General features: G+C 35.4%; 1 protein-coding gene across 1 annotated transcript; it reads left to right on the top strand.

Moving 5' to 3' along the window:
• The first annotated feature begins 11,519 nt into the window (after positions 1-11,519).
• Positions 11,520-19,860, top strand: LOC144343224 (polycystin-1-like protein 2). Its single transcript, XM_078005927.2, has 11 exons — positions 11,520-11,591; positions 11,702-11,932; positions 12,049-12,219; positions 12,505-12,665; positions 13,686-14,268; positions 15,457-15,580; positions 15,694-15,800; positions 17,430-17,595; positions 17,803-18,411; positions 18,840-19,397; positions 19,745-19,860. The coding sequence occupies exons 1-11, from the start codon at positions 11,520-11,522 to the stop codon at positions 19,858-19,860; spliced, it is 2,898 nt and encodes a 965-aa protein (XP_077862053.2).
• The last annotated feature ends 3,500 nt before the right edge of the window (positions 19,861-23,360 follow it).

Raw genomic sequence — 23,360 nt, 5'->3', positions numbered from 1 at the left:
TATGCAAATAGTTAGGCAATGATATTACAGCATAGTGCGCCAACTAGTGGCGAGACTAGACGCATCTATCGTACATGTACACACAACATTCAGATAAAATTGTACACGGCATGAATCTAAGCTTATACAAACAGATTGCATACTGTACATGGAATGCGACTTGCATAATCGACTTGCATAATCGTATAGAAAACGACTGAGAATTTTTGATGAGTGTAAACTCAACTACATGAGTGTCAACTCAACTACAAGACTGACGGCGACTCGGCATGTAAACTACGCCAACGATAAATCAACTAAATCGATAAGGCTTCCAAAATAAGTCTAAACATAACAAAGGTCTTCTCAAATAATTCCCTAGTACTCCTCAAACGTTACCTACCTCGTTGGCAGCATAAACAATACTTGGGCAGCGAAAAAGACGAAAACTAGATGAAGTGAAACACGGTTACTACTAGCTGCGGTTCCGAAGCTCTTTGGTGCGACCTACAATCGAATTTCGCCCTAACAATTTCTTTTGGACGTCTTTTTTTTAATTTTGTAGTTGTACGTCGAACATAGAGCTACGGGATCTAACACCGTTTAAAAACAGAAATCTGGCATACGTAAATTAAATCGCTTTTGCTTTCGATTACGATGGTGTGACGTACCTTTGTTGTGAATTGATCGCTTGATGAATAACATACAAACTTTTGTTTGCAATTTGTGTTTATAAATAAGCAATAATTTGTGATATTTTCAAACAATTACCGCGGAAACCAAGCAAATTACGAGAAAACGGCAGCCATTGACATCCCACATTATCTAGTGCAGAATAAATGTAATCTCGTTTGGCGGTCATGTGATACAGTGGTGGAAAAATAAAACTCACTCTTCCCGTTATTCTAATTGTTCCAAGAAAGCAATCACATACAGTATTTATAATTGTATGATTTTTGTTTAATAATAGAAACTAGTTGCATAAACGCAATTTATTTACTGATTTCGGTCACGTGGTACAAAATTATAGGTCTCGCGTAATTTGCTATAAACTCTGGAATACAAAATGGCGTCTTTCGTCTTGTTATTTTTCTGCGACTCGGTGTACGGTAAATAAAGTCAATTTTTTATGACCACCGTCATCATTTCACAGCACAAATATGTTCTGGTCATTGTTTGGAAGTAAATAAACATAGTGAGTACTTTCGAAGGTCTTAAAATGTGATTTTCGCGACAACCAAATTTGGCATGTGGATTTTAACTGGTATTCAGTCGCACAAGGCTCCATAGCCCTATGGGCCGGCCAGAGTCAGTCACGTAAATAATGCGGTCGGCAACATAGGGCTATGATTCCACAGCTAGGTTACTACAAGAGACTGTTTTAGTAACCGTGAGCGAGTCCAGTGAAAGCGAATAATGGCGACTGACTCGATCCTCGTACAGAGCGCGCATAACACCAAAACTGCCGTGCGATAAATAAACAAGTTTAAGTACTAAACGAATCAGGAACAAGTCTAAACAACAAAACTACGGTACATATTAGTATAACCTGTAGTAAAATTCGGAAGAAGACATCTTTTACGTGTACATAGCACGCCGACAAATGAACGAGGTTGAACAAAGCGCGGGAACGCAGTCTATAAAGGTTTTATCATATACTTTATATGAAAAAAACGTCTTTAGTTATGTCATTTTTCGCTCGTCTGACCCAATAGAAACCTATTCGATTTAATCCGGGTTTCGATACGGGCCTTTTACTGGCGCGAATTTATACAGGGGTTTTTAAAGGACGCAAACGCGTCAACAACTCTCACTCACTACACAAAAGAAGTGAACGAGAAACAATTGCTTGATAAGAAGCAGTTTGGTTTACAGTTCTAGATTCGGGTGTAGCTAAACTAAGAATATCTGAAATGAGCCGATGATCTTCCGTGGAGACAGTATCGTAGTGTTGTAAACTTGACACGTTTTTGTGACCAGTTATCTTTAATGACTGGTTGTGGTGGAATGCCGACTTTCGTCAGGGTAATAATGAGTCCAACTGGTCTTTCGGTATATTTCATATCCACTGAATAATATCGTCAGCCATTATCGAAGCGCACCCGATAATCCCAAATTACGCGCGTTGTTTGTAAACAGAAAGTAGTTCCAGCAATGAGACGCGTTTACCAAATATGGTAAACGGGTCCGGGCGTGATTTGGAAAGGTATTGCACGGCTTGCGCATCGGGATTCCAGACGACGAGGCCGAGCAATACGAGGTATATGATAAGGATCTGAATGACGTACAAATATCGCTTTACATATTTATTGTTGAAAATACACACAATTTACTGTCAGTAATTGTTATATACATATATGCATGTTTCTTGCTTCAGTAAGGTGAATAAGTTGGTGAAATAACAGCTATATGTAAATATAGCTCAAACTTAGGTCAAATAATGTTTTCTCTTATAATTTTAGACTTTAATGAATGTTCCTCCAGCTTTCCTTGGTGTAGAAACGGCACATGTACTAATACATATGGGTCATTTACATGCGATTGTACTGGAACTGGATACCAGGGACGTATTTGCGATAAAGGTAAGTAACAAGACACATATATTCATTTTTGGTATGTTAAAGAATTCGGTCAATTAATAGTTCTAATATAATTAGATAATGTGCGCGTTCTATGTTATAATTACAGACATTGATGAGTGTTCCTTGTCGAGTCCGTGTAAAAACAACGGCCTGTGTACTAATACAGACGGGTCATATACATGTGACTGTACTGGGACTGGATACAATGGAACACATTGTGATCAAGGCGAGTTACTTTGAATAAAATTATTAAAGAATTTGGTCAAATAATACTTGTAACAAAATTATACCGGTATAAGCAAATAAAGCTTTGAATTTTTTCAGATAATTTGCATGTTCTATGTTATAATTACAGACTTAGACGAGTGTTCCTTGTCGAGTCCATGTAAAAACAACGGCCTATGTACTAATACAGACGGGTCATACGCATGTGACTGTACTGGGACTGGATACAATGGAACACACTGTGATGTTGGTACGTAACAATAATAAAATATATAAAAAAGTTAGAAGATACAATGTTTCCCCCCATATTATAACCGATATTGAAGTGTATTTCAAATGAATACGCGAACCGTATAAGATATATGATTTTTGTTTTTTCAAATAAATGTGTTTGTACAATGTGCCATCTCATAACAATTTATTGTTTTAACTGTCTTGCAGACATAGATGAGTGTTCAACTATTAGCCCATGCCAACACAGCGGTGTATGTACTAATACAGACGGGTCCTATACATGTGACTGTACTAGGACTGGTTATAATGGAACACACTGTGATAAGGGTAAGTATTTATTTGAAATAATTTCTGCATTGGTATGTTAAAGAATTTGGTCAAATAATAGTTCTAACAAAGTTAAATAAATAAAGCACTGAATTGTTTTCAGAAAATGTGCGTGTTCTTTGTTATAATTTCAGACTTGGATGAGTGTTCCTTGTCGAGTCCATGTAAAAACAACGGCCTATGTACTAATACAGACGGGTCATACACATGTAACTGTACTGGGACTGGATACAATGGAACGCAATGTGATCAAGGCAAGTTATTTGATATTATTAATGAATTTGGTCAAATAATATTTGTAACTAAATTATACTGGTATAAGCAAATAAAGCTTTGAACTTTTTTCAGATAATTTGCATGTTCTCTATTATAATTACAGACTTAGATGAGTGTTCCTTGTCGAGTCCGTGTAAAAGCAACGGCATATGTACTAATACAGACGGGTCATATACATGTGACTGTACTGGGACTGGATACAATGGAACACATTGTGATCAAGGTAAGTTACTTTGAAATTATTAAAGAATTTGGTCAAATAATATTTGTAACTAAGCATAAGCAAATAAAGCCTTGAACTTTTTCAATTAATTTGCATTTTCACTATTATAATTTCAGACTTGGATGAGTGTACCTTGTCGAGTCCGTGTAAAAACAACGGCATATGTACTAATACAGACGGGTCATATACATGCAACTGTACTGGGACTGGATATAGTGGGACACATTGTCACATCGGTGAGTTACTTTATTAAGTTGGGTACATTTATTTAGGATTCTATTTAGAAGTTGTGTTATTCTGGGTATTCAAAGATTATATGTCGAGTGCATTGTATATTGCATCTGAATAAAATATAGTGTTTACATCACATCAATACAATTTTAAGATGCATTTTTGCTTTCCAGATGATAAACTCAACAGTGAAATACGCATGTCAACAATACTATCAGTGAGTGACCATGAGCCTCAAGTAGGTCAGAACGTGTCGATCGGTGTCACGACTTACAGTGATGCACATGGTGTTCTTACATATGGAGACAATTCGCCAGCAACGTTTCTAGAGCTTCGCAATGGAACAGCAAATATATCAGTGCATTCCTATATGAAACTTGGTCGGTATGTTATATACGTTGTAGTTGATGGCCTGAATATTGCATTCAGAAAAAGTAAGTTGATTACGGTCCTCGATGATTGCTCTGAACCAGTCGTACGGATCGCGGGTGGAGGAAAGCATTTCAACAAACCACAAGTGTATTACAAATCAGAGAATATTCAGATCACTAGCTCTACTACATATGACTGTAAGAAAACCAGCGTAGCACGTTTTCGATGGTATATTTTTCAAATCACTGAGGATAGACTTCTAGAGGAAATGGTTTTTATGTATACTTTTAGTTCAGGCCATCAGTTAATAGTTCATCAGGATATGCTTGCCTATGGGCTGTACTATATCATAGTTGAGGTGACACTGGATGCTTCTAGTAGTAAGACTGACAACGACAGTGTTTATATTGAAGTGATTCGTTCTAATATTGATGTCAACATCAAAGGAGGGAGTGAGCGGCGTCATTCAAAACAAAGAGACTTGATTATTGATGCATCGGCAACTAATGATCCTGATTTGCCAGCCTCTACTGATACCCATTTTGTCTATAATTGGATATGTGGAGAGCTCCACAACCTGTCTACTAAGTGGACTTTCATCGTTTCTCACAGTCTGGGTTGCTGCTTCAACATTACATTGAACGATACCGGATCAGTAGTTAGAGTACCATATAACGTCCTCAGCACTGGGTGGTACTTAGTGCTTCTAAATGTGGAATCAGTTGACGAACGTTCCAGCTCAACACAGCAATTAATAAATATTGTGGGCGAACATATATTGTCCGTACGAATCGTGTAAGTATCATCCCGGTAATTCATCATCAGAACCCGCGAAAAATAGTTGCATTCATTCAACGCCTGTTTGTGATTACCTAAATACTTTACACCTGCTCCAGAAAAAATAACAGCTAATTATTCCATAAATTGTCCTATCCTATAGGTGCGTTGACAATTGTTATCCTTTGGTTGTACCATCCCGTCGTTCATCATTTATTGTGGACTGCAATGATTGTCAATATGCGGCAATTAGTTATCAGTACAAGTACACCTGGACAATGTATCGGTTGGAAATAGAAAACAATAAGAATGAACTGACATATGATTTCGAAAACATTACCTATTCAGGTAATTGTGTTAATGAGTGTATTGCAAGCATGTGATAAACCAATATGAAAAACCTGGATCTATTATCTTGAACTTAATGTACAGAAATAGCTACAAGCACATTTAAACAAAGCTTATTGTTTTATCTCATAATAAAAAACATCTCCAATACGAACTAGGTTAGCTTAAATCTTGTTTTAGCCTGTTACTTTCACTAAATAGAGTGTATTTTTAAATTGGTTGCGTCTTAAAGTAAGTGAATGGTCATAACCGTTAGATACATCGACATTACATGCACATATTTAAACATATAACCATATGAACTACGAACCGCCACTGTTAAACAGACGCGCTCTGCGTTTAGCTACGTCGCACTGCTTCTTTTAACTCATAGATCTCATACCATGTTTAAGACCATAGTTTATATATAGGACAATGCTCATTTATAATTTACACTTGATCAATCAATTATAAATGTTTTTGCAGGAATATATGGCCCATCAATAGTTATACATGAACACATGTTGGAACAAGGAGCAAGTTACACATTGAGAGTAGATGTCCAGGGAAGTAATGGATCAGATGGATATTCAGAAATTATTTTGACAACAGCTTATGCTCCCGGCGATGGCTATTGTGAAGTGGATCCAGGTTCAGGTAATCATATTCGGTTCCTCCTACAGTCAAATCAACTAGAATTATCATGGTCTATACGCAGTCAATTGAGGTAGTATATTGTTACTGTCAGTAGTTTCAAACATGTCATGTAACAGTGTCAACTCAAGAACACTTGTTTAATTTCTCGCACAGTTCCTCTATTAACCAAATAAGTCATGTGGTTGTATCGCATCATTTCAGGTTCCAGTTAAAAACATATCAGCGACATTATAAACTCAGAATAATTTTAAATGTCCATGTCTCGAAGTTTACATTTTATTCTCGTTGATTTGTGACTACGTGACATGAGATTGATGGGAATTCGTAAGACAATTAAATTACATAAGTCAAGGGTCGGAGTACAGTACAGTATAAACTGTGCGAATTGATCAGGGGGTAAGGGGAGAGTATTCTCAAAACACAATTCACGGTGATCACTCAGTTCTGCTCACAAAATATGAACTCGTACAAACCACTTATACATCTTATAATTACATTTACCCATTGGCGTTAATTGTGACAATAAATGCTATATATTCGGTTTCGATGCAGCCAAAACACTTTTACTCACTTTTACAGGCATGGCTTTTGATACTCTGTTTTACATTTCGTGCCATGGCTGGAGGGATCGCACCAACACTTACCCATACCCCTTAGAAGAAGATGAAAACACACCCGGAATGATATATACAATTCATCTGTCTACAAATGGAGAAATGCTGGTCCATGATTATTACCATGGAATGGACTCATTCATGCCAGCAATGATGTTGCCAGTTGGACATCAAGACAACAATTATGACATAGATGTGTTGTTACATGTTGAAAATCGCTATGGAGAACATTCTGAGACAAAGCTAACAGTCACGGTAAAACGCATTTTCATGCATTGTAATCATAATGCATATGCATTGCTGGTATACGCTGAATGTGTCATGTACAGAACACCCTAGCAATATCATTACCATTAAAGAAACAATATATATATATATATATATATATATATATATATATATATATATATATATATATATATATATATATATATATATATATATATATATATATATATATATATATATATATATATTGTAATCATAATTGCATATTTAACGGGTATAAGATAATTGTGTTGTATATATATATGACAGGTCCACCCAAGTAACATCACAGAATATCCAGAAAATATCAATAACATTGAAGAAACCAATTTTGACATGACTGTTCAAATGAGTCAGAAGGCTATGATTTTATCTTTGTTTTTGGTAGGTATATATCATGATATTTCTGAATTCGTAACGTGAAATCGCCATATAACAGAATAAATTATTTCTTACACGTGTTCACACAAAAAGATTCAAACCACTGTATATATAACGAGACGAATTACTTATGTTCATATGACACTCAGAAAAGAAAACTTTTCTGACATAGTAGAAATGACGTCATACTCAATAAATATAATACCTACTCAGTGTCAGACAGACAGACTACACGATGAAAGAAGAAATATACTTATTTTTCTATTCAGGAAACCGGAAACGCACATAAAATTGGTGAACAAGTATTATTGCAGGTAGGAACATTGCAAACTAGTAGATAGTGTTGAATAATCAATAATCAATGCGCAAAATGTAATTGTTCATTAAAATAGATTTCGAGCAAGCAAGTTAAACATTAATGGGTCGTCCCAGCGTCATATTTAATTAGAAGGTGGTTATAACAATATCATGATTTATTTTCCGCATGTTACTCAACCAGTCACTGTGAGTATACGTTCATTAAAACGCTGTTTGAAGCCGACGTTTTGGGTGACTGTGAATGCGTTTTGTCGTGGCAGTATGTTCAAATCTCGTGTGTGCGTATTAGCGTTTGAGAACTGTCGGTACTTTTTTTCAGATATATAACACAATTATAGATGCAGTTGAATATACATCGAGTAAAATGACCACAACAGAATCCCTGTTACAGTGCACATCGTTATTGCGTCTCGCCGGCAGTGTAATAGATAACTTAAACATCAAAAATCAGGTAAATGACTACCCAGCAACTAAATCAAGATTAGTGTCATTACTTATATTTAAGAAAGTTGGAACTGAATTGAATAATATGTCACCGCATAATTCTCCATATTTCAAAATTGGGATGAACAAACCATATATTACTATTGATACGATTCATTTCATTGTTTGAACATTTCTCCAAAAAATGAAATATATTGTGGTAAGTTTTCAGTGTGATAGCAGTGTTTAATTATTAAAGTTGTAAGTTATCTCCCATAATGCATTGTGTATGTGAGTCATAATATGCACAGTGGTGTACACTTTTAATTTGTCTCACATAGGCTTATTTGTATATTTTTGTAATAGATATCTTTAACTTCGGCATTGAAGAGGTCTGCAACTATGTTGGCATTGTTAGTGAAGCAAGAATTTATCGCGTATGACGATATCGTGACTGTAGCAAAAGGTATATATGAAAATACATGGCAATATGCAAATAATCTTTATAGTGATATAGTATGGTTTATAGTGATATACATATAATTATATACGCTCATCAATATTTTATCCATAATCTATAGATATCATTGAAACAGTTCCTATTGGATGTGGTGACTTCGCAAATGCAACAATGGAACAGGTAAATCATATTACTTACTCTATCATTAACTAAAAGTTAATTACATACAGAATTTCAGTGCAAACCAAAACACAATCGTAAAAGGGCAGGGTAATCAGCTTAGGAGAGGTATCGTTCTAGCAAGCCTGTCAGTGCACAGCACAACTTGGTTGTCTCATAGTGAACAACATTGGTTATTATTGTATTGATTATATACGGGTATTCACCGGGGTTACGCAAGGCACTAACTGTTAGTGAAAATCACGGTCTTAAAAAACTTTCAAGAAAAACTCTTTGTAAGAAAATAACAACAAAAAGCCCTGATTACTCAGGATTGTATATTTGACACGAAATCTAAATTTTACACGGTCACATATACACTAGTTGAAAATTATGGTTAAATCTAACTATCACATTTCCACGTCTCAAACACTAGATCAACACTGCAAAACTACGACACCTTTGATTTCTGTAAATGTCAAAAAAACAACGCTTGATCATTGAAAATGTCAACAAAGACCCATTATGAAACATTATTAGTAAGTTAGTAAGTTGCCATTAGCGACCACTCCCCTCTGGATCAGTGAAAAACAGTGTGGCAAGCCATGTGGCTACTAGTATATTCATGGTAGATTCCTGGTGGAGTGGCACAGCGCACCGCTCATAAGTTTTCTAGGTAGAGTTTAAACCTTTACCAAAAATGGTACAGGTAAATCAGTAACATGAGAAATTGGGCAGCCAAAAACGCATTTAAACTTGTCTGAATCACGTTTACACTGAAAAAATCATGATATTACTTGACTATGGGTATGTCTTAAGTGGAGTGTATGCATGACCAAGTTGAAGTAAATATGTAAACTTTTGCTGTTAATTTATGTTTGATACAAAAGCTGTAAATATAGCGACAGTTTTCGAGATGAAAATCTAAACATTAGAAAAAAAAGGATAATATTTCTTTACATTCATCATATCCAGCATTGGTTACTACGTCGAGTAGGAAGACATCCCGCCCACTTAAGTATTATCAGTAGGAATATATGTTCGTAATTCGTGTGTGTATATTCTTTTCAGACTGAGAATATAACGAAAGATGTAATAATAATTCAAGACATGTTGTCCCAAGTTATCATGGCAAGAATGATACCCGGAAACAAAATTGTCAAGCTTACCTCTCGCTGCAGTACAATGGAATTTAAAAGCTCTACATTACACGATATACCTGATGTTATCGGAGTAGAAACTGGTACTTTCACAATACGACCGATTATCACTATGATACAAGACGAGGCTTGGTATATTGGCACTAGGGTACGTTGAATATGTAGTTTACCTATAAACTGGACACGTTAAACAGATATATGCTAAATTGCGCAAATTGATTTTAAAACTATTATTTTCCAGGTTATTACATATACTTTCAATCCATTTGTATGGGATGTTTCCGCGAGTAATGTGAATTCCCAAGTCATATCGTTGGATTTGTATTATCCGAATGGCTCCACCATCAAAGTTAGCAACCTGGAAAATCCAATTACAGTAACAACCACACACGATTCGGATGATACTGATGTACAACTGATCAACGTTGATGGCAGTTATAGCGGAACAGTCCATCACACGTTTTCACTTTCAGATGTCCGTTATGCTCTCAAAATATCTGTACAAATCGAGGGCAAAGTTGAAACGGTTTCCCTATATTTGAAATACTCAAATTTGAGCTTGGAATCTACATATGAGTATACTGCTACGGCTAATGTTATTGATACCTATGAGAACACTGCGCCTTGTTGTGCCGCTGAACGCCATACATTCTCGGCTGATTTCTTCATACCGGGTAACACATTCAGTCGGTCTGGGGTATACAAGATTATGATCACGAAGAACAGAAACGCAAGTAAGTATGGAATTCATTAGTGTCTTTGCGGACGAATTCGTAAAATGTGCGAGCGTTTCCACTTTTATATTTCAATCTCGAGGACTGGTCATTTTATTCATACATTGCATACAGATCACATCTATGGAAACGCAAGTTAAACAATTCGATACAAGATCATTGTTGGGCTAAAAATTCATAACATATTATTGTATTTCCGCCATTCCCGGGACCGGATCTTAGTTGTGTATTGATGAATTTTATTGTTCGGAGCAATATTTCCGACATGCCTCGACCGTTCATGTTCGAACTTCATATATAACGATACACCACGTCGCGCATATGCACATGCATCTGTTTAAAATTCAATTCAAAGTGGTCGAATAATGGATATGGAAGGTTAACATACGTCAGAAATCATGTGTTTAGGAAGTTCTAAACCGAATCTCGGTCGTTCGTGGATAGATCGAATTCAAACTTTGAACACACATTACGAACATCATTTTGCTTTTGTATTTTCCAAATCGATGTTAAAATGCATCACACGGCTTTTTCTGTGGAGCACATTCAAAATGACGGGCATTTATTAACGCATGCTGTTTTAGTACCATATTGTAAACGTCCAAATACTGATTGCAAATGAACATTACATCTAGATTTTACGTAATGTCACTCATATGTTCATTTATTTGTTCTGATTTAAAATAACCAACTCGTTTCAGTTTCGTGTATTAAGTCATTTCGTGACGTGATTTTTTACCTTTCTTTATATATATATGTATATACAGCCGATAGCATCAGCTTTCTTTATTCTATGGGATTATTATCATCAAGTTGTTCGTTCTGGGATGTTACTGATGACTCATGGAAGTCGAATGGATGTAGAGTAAGTATTTTTTGTTATAAAAGAACTTGGAAGTGTATCACAAAACGCTCATTTCAGCATGTTCAATAAGACTAATTCTCACACGATTTTTTTCTCTTTTTTCTTTACAGGTCAGCTCCCTATCAACAATGTCTGAAACTATATGTCTGTGTGACCATCTTACAAATTTCGCAACTATGGCATATGTTCCAGTCAACGAAATTCACTTTGATACTGTTTTTCTGAAATTCAAAACTCTTGACGAAAATGCAACAGTCTTTTGCACTGTCATATTCTTCATTGTTCTATATCTCCTAATGTCAGTGTATGCTCGAAGACAAGACAGAAACGACTTACTAAGAGTGAGTGTCTCACTGTCATATTGTCAAAATATTGTTTAATCACTGGTTGTTATATATTTTTGTGACTTTTTTGGGACTCAAACATTATGTAAATGATGACATATATTTCCTTACAGTGGAAAGCCTCTTCACTATTAGACAATAATCCCGATGACAAATACGTGTATGAAGTTACAGTATGTACTGGGTTACGACTTGGTGCTTCTACTAGATCAAATATTGCTTTCAGCCTTCATGGTGAAGAATCCGGGACAGGTGAACGCTGCCTAATGGATACTCGAAAAAAGGTATTAGTATTATTATTTTGCACTTCTACAGCGTTTAGCTGCGTTTGTATTTAATGCCATGAAACTTAGGAGGAAAGCAACCGAAATAATGTAAATAATTTAAATGTTTTGTATTTACTGTTTTGGTTCGATGGCCATGTATCAGTTATCCTACGTGAAGCTGGGATTGAGGTTTAAGACTTTAAAATTAATATTTCACTTCATCGATCGCAGTTCTATAGTTTAGCATATATAAACATATAAATGTGGTAGAACTCAAAATCTACTCTATGTACTTTTTATTAGAAGTTTCTGTCTGGAAGTGTTAATCGTTACAAACTCACAGTGCCAGAATGCTTGGGGGATTTGCTTTACTTACGAATCTGGCATGATTCATCAGGTCGTGGTAGCTATGCATCATGGTATTTAGAACGTGTCTATGTCACGGATATTCAAACAAATAAAACGTAAGTACTATAATACAAATATTGATCTCGGGTAAGGTCGGTAGTCATTGTTGATGCTCTTTAAGGGTTGACAAATCTGAATATCGACCGCGTTTGGTGTCTTCATGTGTTAGATTTTGTCCTTGCTCTAGTTTATAATGACATCACTAGTACAGGACCTTTTCTGGTAGTTGTTTCCCCGAATCTCTACAAGGTGTACAAGCTATCCTCGGGGGCGGAGCTACGTCACAAGACGTTCCACGTTGCTACGACGCGCACCACTGTATATGCATTTCTATGGGCTCTGTGCGCGCTGCTGTGGAACGCTGGTCGAGCCGGTGAAAATTCGAGAAAACAACACAAACTCAACTTTGAAGTAATCCCGAACAGCCAAATTTATATATGTTAGACACGTAGGGCTAATCTTGTTACACTGTTGAGAGGAGTCTCAACAATCATCCCAAAGTACCGTTTTCAGCGAGTTTTTGGCCTTTGTTTTCACCGCCGTGGGTTGCGAGGCGGTGAAAATGCCCGGATGTCCGCCCCCGAGGATTGGCGACCACCTCACGTATACATTTTGGAAGCATCGTTGATTACACATTACACGCGCGCACAAATATACATTCAAAGACACACTGCACTGGGCCACTCGTTATGTGACGTCACCAAAACCTGCGATGCCGTGCGAAATTGAAGTCTCAGCGTTAGCACCATGATGCAATGTTTCTACCTGTTTATAATATAGAGATGATCTAAACGCCGAGAAATCTCAACGCGAAAACGATCCATGTTAATACTAATCATAACATATGCGCACGTGCAGAATCCTATTTTAACGCTGAGACTATAATATGAACATATTTTGACCTGAACCTGATTGGCTGATATTGCTCTGAAGTATACTTATAAATAATATAACTTAGATTTAATATCATTAACATAATCTTTCAAATTTATATTCCAGTCTTATTCCTACTTTCGGTAACCCATTCTGGAAGATTATATATTTATAATGTACATACATACATTTCGTTTTTCTAGGTACCGTTTCCCCTGCGAGAAATGGCTAGCGGTTGACAAAGATGACGGAAGTGTTGTCCGTGGTTTACCAGTTGCAGGACAATACAACCTTGCTAAAATTGGTACTGTGCTTGGATGGGAGTGCCAAAAGAGTCTGACTGATGACCATTTATGGATTTCCCTGTTTCTTCGTCCACTGAAAGACAACTTTACGCGTTTACGACGTCTGTCATGTTGCCTCTGTTTGATATTCAGTGCCATGCTAACAAACGCGATGTATTACAAAACACGTGATGACGAAGAAGTACGAAGTGATTCAATATTGACTGAAATGTTGGGTCTGGTTTACGTTGCTACCATCAGTGCTCTTATTGTGTTGCCTGTTAACATGGTTATAGTGAAACTGTTTCGTAAATCTGGGAATGCCAAATGGCCATGGTGGGTTGCGTACATTGCGTGGACAATTACGATCATCGTCACTCTCGTCTCTGCGTTTTTCATCATTCTATACAGCATGGAATGGGGACCAATACAGTCTGAGGAGTGGTTGTTGTCGTTTATTACATCATATTTCGAATCAACCTGTCTTATAGATCCTATAAAAGTGAGTAGTATTGAGCCGAACGTCGATCTCATTTTGTACGTGTCCATTAGTACTAACTGCGTTGTTTATCAACATTAAACGACGCTGATTTTACTTGAAACTTCATAGTACATAACCTGATTTTTACTTTAATTTAATCTAATCGGTGGACATAACGTGTTCGATGGTATTCAAATTGACTGGGTCACCTGTAGCTTGAATAGTTATATTTTGCGCTAATATTCTCGCTAATGTATCGTATGTACTGATAATCGTTATGACAGAACAAAACTTTTTGGATATGCTTTTTAAAGCGAGAGGGTCGGCACCTGCGCACGCGTGGGATTTGAGTCCCAAGCGATAATAACAAAACACGCTAATAACGCAAAGGCTCAAGGGTAGACGCTTGTTTGTAAACAATGACACGCTATGGCCACCTGACGCATGCGCCGGTGAGGACTCCCCCGCTTCAAGTAAAGTAATAATGCATTATATTATTATACATCTGTCACCGTAACGCCATAAGTTACAGCGTGTCGTAATTTTGCGGTGTTGCACTGGGTATTTTCATCCTACCATATCAGGAAATGCGAACTCCAAATATGGAACGATTACGCGCGTAAGCATCCTCTAAGAATAAAAACAAACATGGCTGCCTCCAGGGTTTGACCGGACTCCACACAAAGAAGTTGGCTAAATCAGTTCTAAACGTTTCGGTTTTCGGCATTCCCATAGTGTATTCCTGGGAGGAAACGATGTATACTAGACAGTCCACGGTCGAATCGTCCTCCGCATACTTCTGCTGTACTGACTTCGTGCATAATTTGCAGTATCCTCGTAATAACCTCATAGTACATTATAGTTCATAGTACATTATAGTTCATAGTAATAACATTATTATTAACAACTGTATTTAATCTGATTAAGCGCATATTTACTAACGGAATAAATAACACTTATGCATGTTTTCATTTACTCGTATGTGGACTCTGTAAAAAAAGTTTATCCCGGATAATAAATTTGTACTAGAGCACGGGCATTTCATCAATGAGTTTTTGAAATCGAAGTCATATACGCCCTTGTACATTTTGCAGTTTGCATTTCGATAATGTAAACTGTTGGCAAATACGGCATCATATTTGTAGCTAATTTACATATTCTGGTACATATTCAAAATTGATACTATTTTGTCATCTTTCCATGTTCAAGGCTATCTTTATAGCTGTCGTTATTTCAATATGGACGAGAAAAGCTGACAATCTCGACGGCGTTCTAACACCGTCTAGTGACATGCGTGATGTGGAAGCTCCTGTAATGAATGTCTCTAGAGACGGTGAGTGATTGGATTTATAATTTACGATTTATTTTATACTGTTGACAAGCTTATATTTATAAAATTAAATGGATGACAATATTCCACCAGCCTTTGTTTTAATATTCTTACAGACGGACTGACTTCCATTAAGTGTAGTTCATATGTCTTGGATGAGGGAAAAACAAGTCTCATCAGACGTCGCCGTGACAACGAGAAAATGATGGATTATATCCTGCGAGTAATATTCGTATATACATTTTATGTGATGATACTGTTCCTTCAAAGTAGACAATATAGAAGTCCCGAAATGTTCTACGTGGTGAAATCGATCGACACAAGTTTGCAAAATTCCAATCCTAATAAGGTCAATAATTTCTATGTTTTGGTGATCATGTTATAACCGGATTTGATCTTTATGTCTCATTATTCTTAAAGCGGAGAGGTCGTCACCTGCACACGCGCGGGAATTGAGTTCCAAGCGACAATAGCGACGCTCGCTGAAAACGTAAAGGCTCATGTGTAGAGGCTTGATTTTTAACAACGACACGCTATGGTCGTTTGCCGCATGCGCAGATGACGACTCCCGCGTTTTAAAGCATTTGATACATCACTTACGTATTACATAAACAATTTCTTTCCTTGAAATTCAATATGCTTGTCTTTTATACTTAAGTGAATTGGTTACTATGAAGTGCGTTGTTCAATAATGACTGTTCGTATACAGTTTTCGTTGTTACGTTGTCTGATTAATCCATTGTGCAAAATATACGACATAATCAAATTTATCTTGTCAACAAAATTGTATGAGCTCTATATAACCCACTAAGTATATCTGGATATTACGTTTGTAATATTGCGATGAGAGAAACGACAAGCGAGGGCAGTCGAAATATTTGGCGGTATATAAAGACCAAGTGTAAGATTATGCTCGAATATTATTTGCCAAATATTATCATTTTTAGCAATAATAATTCGTATTAGTAATTGTACCAGGTGTCTCTGTTTTGATCAGTTAATAACACACCCATAATCACTATGAATATCGCTCAGTGTTATGTGATCCCGTTTCAATTAAATACTTAAACAGTTTATTCACTTTTGGATGGGATTTCAGGTTTTCTAGTGGCATATATAAGTCCTTGATTTAGCCAATAAGATTGCTAGACTCCAACTAACTGTTATAATGAAATGTGCTTGACACCTGAAGAATATAGACATATTTGATTGGTTGGTCTGGTCATAAAGCTTCAATTCATTGGCCAGAGATTTATTGTGTACAAACCTCTGATACAATACGATGATGTGTGACATCATTCGCCGTAGAAAAAAAACTTCAAATAAATCGACAGTATACGCCAAGGTTCTAGTCTGTGGAGACAGTAACTATTCTCTTTGTCAATAGTGTGCATGTAATAATGAATTTGTGACTAGTCTTGAGTAAAACATATCTAATATCTAGCTGCCCAATGATAATCTCATGTAAGCGCACATGCTTTCAATGATTGACAATTCATAGGGTAACCATGTACTTCGAATTAGAGTTCTGATTATTGCCATCACTAAAATTTGCATGACGTACAGTTAATTAATTACTTGAAATTATCGAGTCGCTGAGAAATCAATGTTCAACGTGTGAGACCTTCGGCACCCTGAGGAATTAAGTCGTTAGCGAGGATAACAACGCATGCTAAAAACGCAAAGGCCAACGAGTAGACGCTTGTTTGTAAACAACGACACGCTATGACCGTCTGCCGCATATGCAGGTGATTACTTCCTCGCTTTAAGGTTATTTGTGTATGCCAATATACCAACTGTTGAAAAGTGAAGCATCGTTTGGAGGTAATTGTGATCGATGTTTACTTTCTAGATTCAAACATTGGATGATTTCTGGGAATGGATTGACAAAGACATTGCACCATCACTGTACAATAATGAGTTGCCATGTGACATGTATCAGCATTTTGGACCTATCACTACTGGAAACACACATCTTTTTGGAGTACCAAGAATTTGGCAGATCAGAAATAAGCAATGTAAGTCAATCGATTCATTGCATTGTATTCAGATATAAACATACTATAAAGTCGTCTATATATTAAGAAATTATAGATATCCAATCGAAAAAAAAATAAAAAAATTCTGTCTTAGTATCAAAATACCACGTGAACCATTTAGAATATTTAGATATAGTTGTACGTATCAATTCCTATTTTGTATTATTTGCTTTCGTTTATTTGTAGCTGATTGTGACGTTGAAGATCAATTAACTGATTCGTTTGTTGGGAAGTGGAATACACTGCCACCTGGTCAAACCGAGTCACCATGGATGTACACAGATGAGAAATCACTGAAATTAACATCAGATTACGGGAACTATAGAAATGGTGGTTACGTGGCCTATCTTGGCACGACCTTGAACGATGCCCTCATCGTCACCCGTAATCTTTCAGATGCAAAGTGGCTAGATGGAAATACCAGTGCAGTACTTATGGAATTCATGCTCTACAACGTTGCTCATAAAATGTTCATTTTGGTCACATGTTCGTTTGAGTGTCTGGCTGTAGGAAAAATCAATTACTCTCGCCACATAAATCTGGTGAGACACATGGATGCTTCTGATACAAAGACATTATCTCTGTCTTTGCTGGTTAACTGGGTAATCCTATTCGGATTCACGTGTTATATGGCATACAGAAGCCTGCTAAGTATGGTACGTTTGAAACGACGGTTTTTCAGCAATTTGTGGAGGTGGTTGGAGTTGTGTACGGTCCTGGCATTGGTGACAACCTTTGGGTTGATGATTGCCTGTGAAGTTGTCACTATGAATATTACAAACAAAGGTGATGCAGGTCAGTGAAATGATTTATCAGATGAAGCGTTGGTCGTAATGTGAAATTAAGTTCTTTGATGTACGTTATTGTCAAAGAAGTTTTTTACAATTAGTATGCCAGTAATCAAGTCGAATAACATACATAACTCAACAGAACACTGGTCTTGGATCAACAATTGTGGCAGTACACAGCTATTTGATGCAATATGTATGCACAGTGCTAACTCTGGCATAACAACTCAGCATATGCACTGGTAGCCCTGGCATAGCAACTCGGCTAGTACCTGCTAATTTTGGATTACTATGCTCATATTCTCATAATGTTTGCTATATATAATAAAATTTAACGCATGGCATATTTTCATAATCTGATATTACCTATTCATAATAGTTATCCCTACTTTAGACATATGATGGAATCAGTTTTAAATATGTGTGTTTTTTTAGATAAATTTACTGCTTTATTCACCGTTTCCGGACTATATGATGGATACAATACAGTGATGGCTTTATTGATGTTTCTTTCCATTGTTCGATATCTTGAACTACTGAGGTTCAACAAACGACTGACGCTGCTTACAATGACTTTGAGGAATGCTCACGATGACATCAGAGGTTTCTTCATCTTCTTTCTACTTATCTTGACTGCATTTGCTCATATGGGATATGAAATGTTTGGATCATATATCGATGTATTCAGCACAATGGCTGGAGCCATGGGTTATTTGGTTACAGTAACAGTAGGCAGTCACCGTTACTTTAACACCATCATGACAGCGTTGGGGGCGTCTGGGAAGTTATTCCTCTTCATATTTGCTACTTTCAACATGACAGTGACTATCAATATCTTTGTGGGGATTATAATATCCGCATTCCAAGATGCAAAATCAGAAAATGAAAATCAAGAAAATAGCTTTGAGATGTTACAATATATGAAAGCCTGCTTGGAAGATACTCTGTACATGTACTTTAATATTGACATCTCTGCAACACGCCAGGATCCAGGTAAAACGCTTTCTTTCTACTGAGTATTTCTAGTACCTTCATCTCGCTCAAGAATTGTGTACGAACCTTCAAAAACACGTGGAATTAAGTATCACGTAGTATTTTTCAAAACATTTGCTGTATCGTTTATAGTCGGTCATGCAACAACCACTAGTCCACGAAACATATGATGTCTCATGTATACAACTGTAACAGAATAGTAATTCAGTTGTATCACTTGTAATGAAGTTAACTAGATACAGGTTTCAGAATCAAAATAATGAATGTAATTTTATTGGTGATAAAATATTGCTTACGAAGTCCTGATCGAGTTTTTTTACCAACATTTTTCTATTATATTCTTCCAGGAAAGAGTAAAACGAATGCGCAAAATGCAGACTCGTCAGACGAAGTTGGAGATCGTTTTAAAGACATGGAGACAAAGCTTGATAAAATAATCTATCAATTAGATAATATTGATTAAGTTATTATCATCACATGATCTCTCTATTGATTGATAAGAAGACCATTTGCTAAATCGATCAATTCAAAACATTGCCATGCGTTAAATACAGGACATAGCGGTTTAGAAATATTCATTTGCAAATTGCAAATATACCGAAGGTTTTATTATTGGAATTGTATTATTGTGCCCTACTTTACCCAACATCATCGTATAGTGAATATTTTTGTCCAAATTGTGACCAATGACGTCATTGTCATCAATTTTGGTAACTGTAAAAAAAACATTGAAATATAATAATAATAATAATAATGACTGGTAGCGTACTGTATTTAGTCAATCTGATTTTCATATTTCAGCTTTCTCAAAGACATTCTGTAAACATGTAAAATAGTCTCATTCTCATCAACATGTGTAGTTAAATATCACTATTTAATGAATATTGTCATTTTCATTTTATAATTGTATTTATTTTTTGAAACGTGCCACCTTGTGTGTTAGGATACGATCATGTTCGATACGCAGACTTGATTAGAATTACAGTGTATTTATATTTAACACTAATTATATACACGTTATCTGCACAAAATTATCAGCTTAAGATTTTACACACACATTTCGAATTTGTTTTCATAGAACTATGACATATGTTTGATCAACGTGATTTGTTTATTAACAAAACGCGTTTAAAGGAAGGGGTATGTAACATTGGCTACCTCTTAAACTGAACGATTGTCTTAATATTACGTTATTATCAAATTAATGTACCTATTTACTTGAAAGGCGTTACACCGGGCGTCATCTAGCACGACTGCAAAACGTCGCACTAAAATGTCTTCTAAATATGCTATTAGACGTGCATTCACTGTGTGTATGTATAGAAATTTTAGAGTTAAGTTGAAATAGCAAAAATAACGACATGCATGTAAAAAAACGTAAAAGCAATATTGCTATCTGATTAAAATAAAACACGTGCATAGTAGTGAAATATAGTGTCATAAAAACATATATGAAATATATTCAAATATATATATATATGTACATTGATATTTACGTGTTGTTGCAAAGAATATTTCATAAATGGGACATTGTATCTCTATCTTTGAATTTTCGTTTCTTTCACATGTTTCATTCACTTGATTCAAAGATGTATTATGTATGAATATATACACTTTATAATATAATTGTTATTTAATATTACTGTTATATTAAATTTGATTATGGTTTATCATAACCTATAACATTGTTTTCTGTAGCACACAAACTAGTATTCATTGAATGAACAGCACATATTTAGTGCACCGATTATGTTGGTTGATACCATCACTGCACATGCGTGATAACATATAATAAATATGTGAGTGTAATGTGCCCCAAAATACAATCATATTTGGCCACCACTTTTAATATTACAAAATCAACCTTTTATATGTTGATCCTTACTGCATCTTATTCAAATGATTTTTACTTGATTCGGTTCAAAATCGTTTGCTCTTGCTTAACAATGTATTCAATCAGAATAAATTCAAATACATGTTGTTATCTTATGTTGAATAAAATAAATTATGCACCACAAGTGTCGTGTTAACTTGTCAAATTGTTGACCAAACTTTCAAAAATACATTCCAGTGCGGTTACTATTGGTCTGCATTTTTTGTAATTTTGTATGAAATAATTGAATGTCTACATCATTATTAAGTTAACGCAACTCTCTCTGTCCCAATAGAGACAATACATTACTATATCGTTATTATCGAGTTGCATAGATTTACATTGGGCAGCATTACGATTATTGTATATAGTCTCGTAATTATAACCTTTCGACCGTATTAGTTATAAACATGTAGATGTCTTATTTGTATGTGTGGAAGTGAGATCGGAATTACGGTAGAGTGAAAGAACTCACGATTTAAGAGTTTTCACAACGGTCAACATCAGAAAATCTCCAGTGATACAGTAGTTAATGTTGAAAAAACATTCAACTAATAGCAACTTTGATGGTGTGAGTGGAAAGAAGGTGTGGTGTTTATTAAAAATTTCACATCGCTACAAAAGCTAGCAGGTCAGCAAGAATTCATTGGAAAAGAAAATATACCAAGTGACTATATATTTAGCTCAAAGAATGATGAAATTATTTCAATAGGGTATACGCTAAAAACATTGCAGCAGACCCAACAACAAATAACATCTAGCGAAACAGGAAACCAGAAGTAAGCAACCAAGATATACGACGTTTCATATTTATTTGTATGCAACATTTAAAACTAAACAGATATATAGTGGTAGGCACACAACTCAACTTCAAAATTAACACTGTAGCCAATCTAAGCCTCAACAATATTTTATAAAAGACTGGGCGAATTATTCAACAGCTGGGAGCAGTAATAGTCAATGACACACATAAACTATAACGTCTTTGTCACAAAGCAAAACAACTGCTCAATTAGGTATAAACACAGCGATTGACGTACACTTGCCAAAGTATAAATTCAACTCATAATATTAATGCTAGCAAGTTTGAGCTACATATGTGCAACAGAAACGCAAATAAAATCGATTTCGCAATAGTGTTTGATGGTAAACTAGTCCAGGACTGTACAATATCAAACATGTAGAGGCAAAAATAAATTCCCCACAAAATCACAAACTGTAAATAAATTCAAGGGGCTTATGTTATTTAATGGTGATTGTCACAAAGGACTTCATTATAACATTATATATGTTTGAATAACAGATAAAACAAAACTACCAAAGCATTGGCCTTTAAAAACAGTTAATCTGGACGATTTAACATAGTATATTTACTTGAGGTTGTAATGCCCATATGGCCAACAGTATAACATATTTCTACAAATACGTATATGTATACATATATAAATATGTTTATTTCAGATTTGTTATTTCAGTGCTTTTATATATTTTTGCTGCGTTAATCTCGTATCCAGTTACTTGTTCAATATTTGTTTCACATTTCATAATGATTTAAATAGATTCCATGATTGGTATAAGACTTGGTTTCCCAAGTCCAATCCCCAGAAGTGTAACGTTATCCCGTTCACTAAGAAACGCTTGACTCTCTGTCACCAGAAATCTCCGCTCCGTATATCCCTTCAAATTACCTCTTTGTCACAGCAATCTCAGAAAATATTCTTTTATCCCTCGTTGTATTTTATGAGTTGTTGAAAGCCGTTGGTATCTCAAATAAATAAATAAATAAATAAATAAATAAATAAATAAATAAATAAATAAATAAATAAATAAATAAATAAATAAATAAATAAATAAATAAATAAATAAATAAATAAATAAATAAATAAATAAATAAATAAATAAAAGTACTAACTGAATTTCTGCATGAATGCTGCAATGTTCGCAGCATGATTTTCGATAAATCATATCTTTTTGTTCTTACCGACATGCAATACAATTGTAATGAAATATTTTATTATTGTAAACATTGTGATGTTGAGCCTGGACGTGTTATTATCAAATTATTTGCTTATAATAACATTCCAAATCTG

This window comes from Saccoglossus kowalevskii, chromosome 22 (assembly GCF_978046115.1).
Source record: "Saccoglossus kowalevskii chromosome 22, keSacKowa6.1, whole genome shotgun sequence".
NCBI lineage: Eukaryota > Metazoa > Hemichordata > Enteropneusta > Harrimaniidae > Saccoglossus > Saccoglossus kowalevskii.
This window is presented reverse-complemented; position numbering and strand designations above follow the sequence as displayed.

Excerpts from the sequence above, each read along its gene's own strand:
- LOC144343224 (XM_078005927.2), top strand. The coding sequence starts at position 11,520 with ATGGGATTATTATCATCAAGTTGTTCGTTCTGGGATGTTACTGATGAC. Across the intron at positions 15,581-15,693 it reads AATGAATGTCTCTAGAGACG|ACGGACTGACTTCCATTAAG; the intron begins GTGAGTGATTGG and ends ATATTCTTACAG. Across the intron at positions 19,398-19,744 it reads TGCAACACGCCAGGATCCAG|GAAAGAGTAAAACGAATGCG; the intron begins GTAAAACGCTTT and ends ATATTCTTCCAG.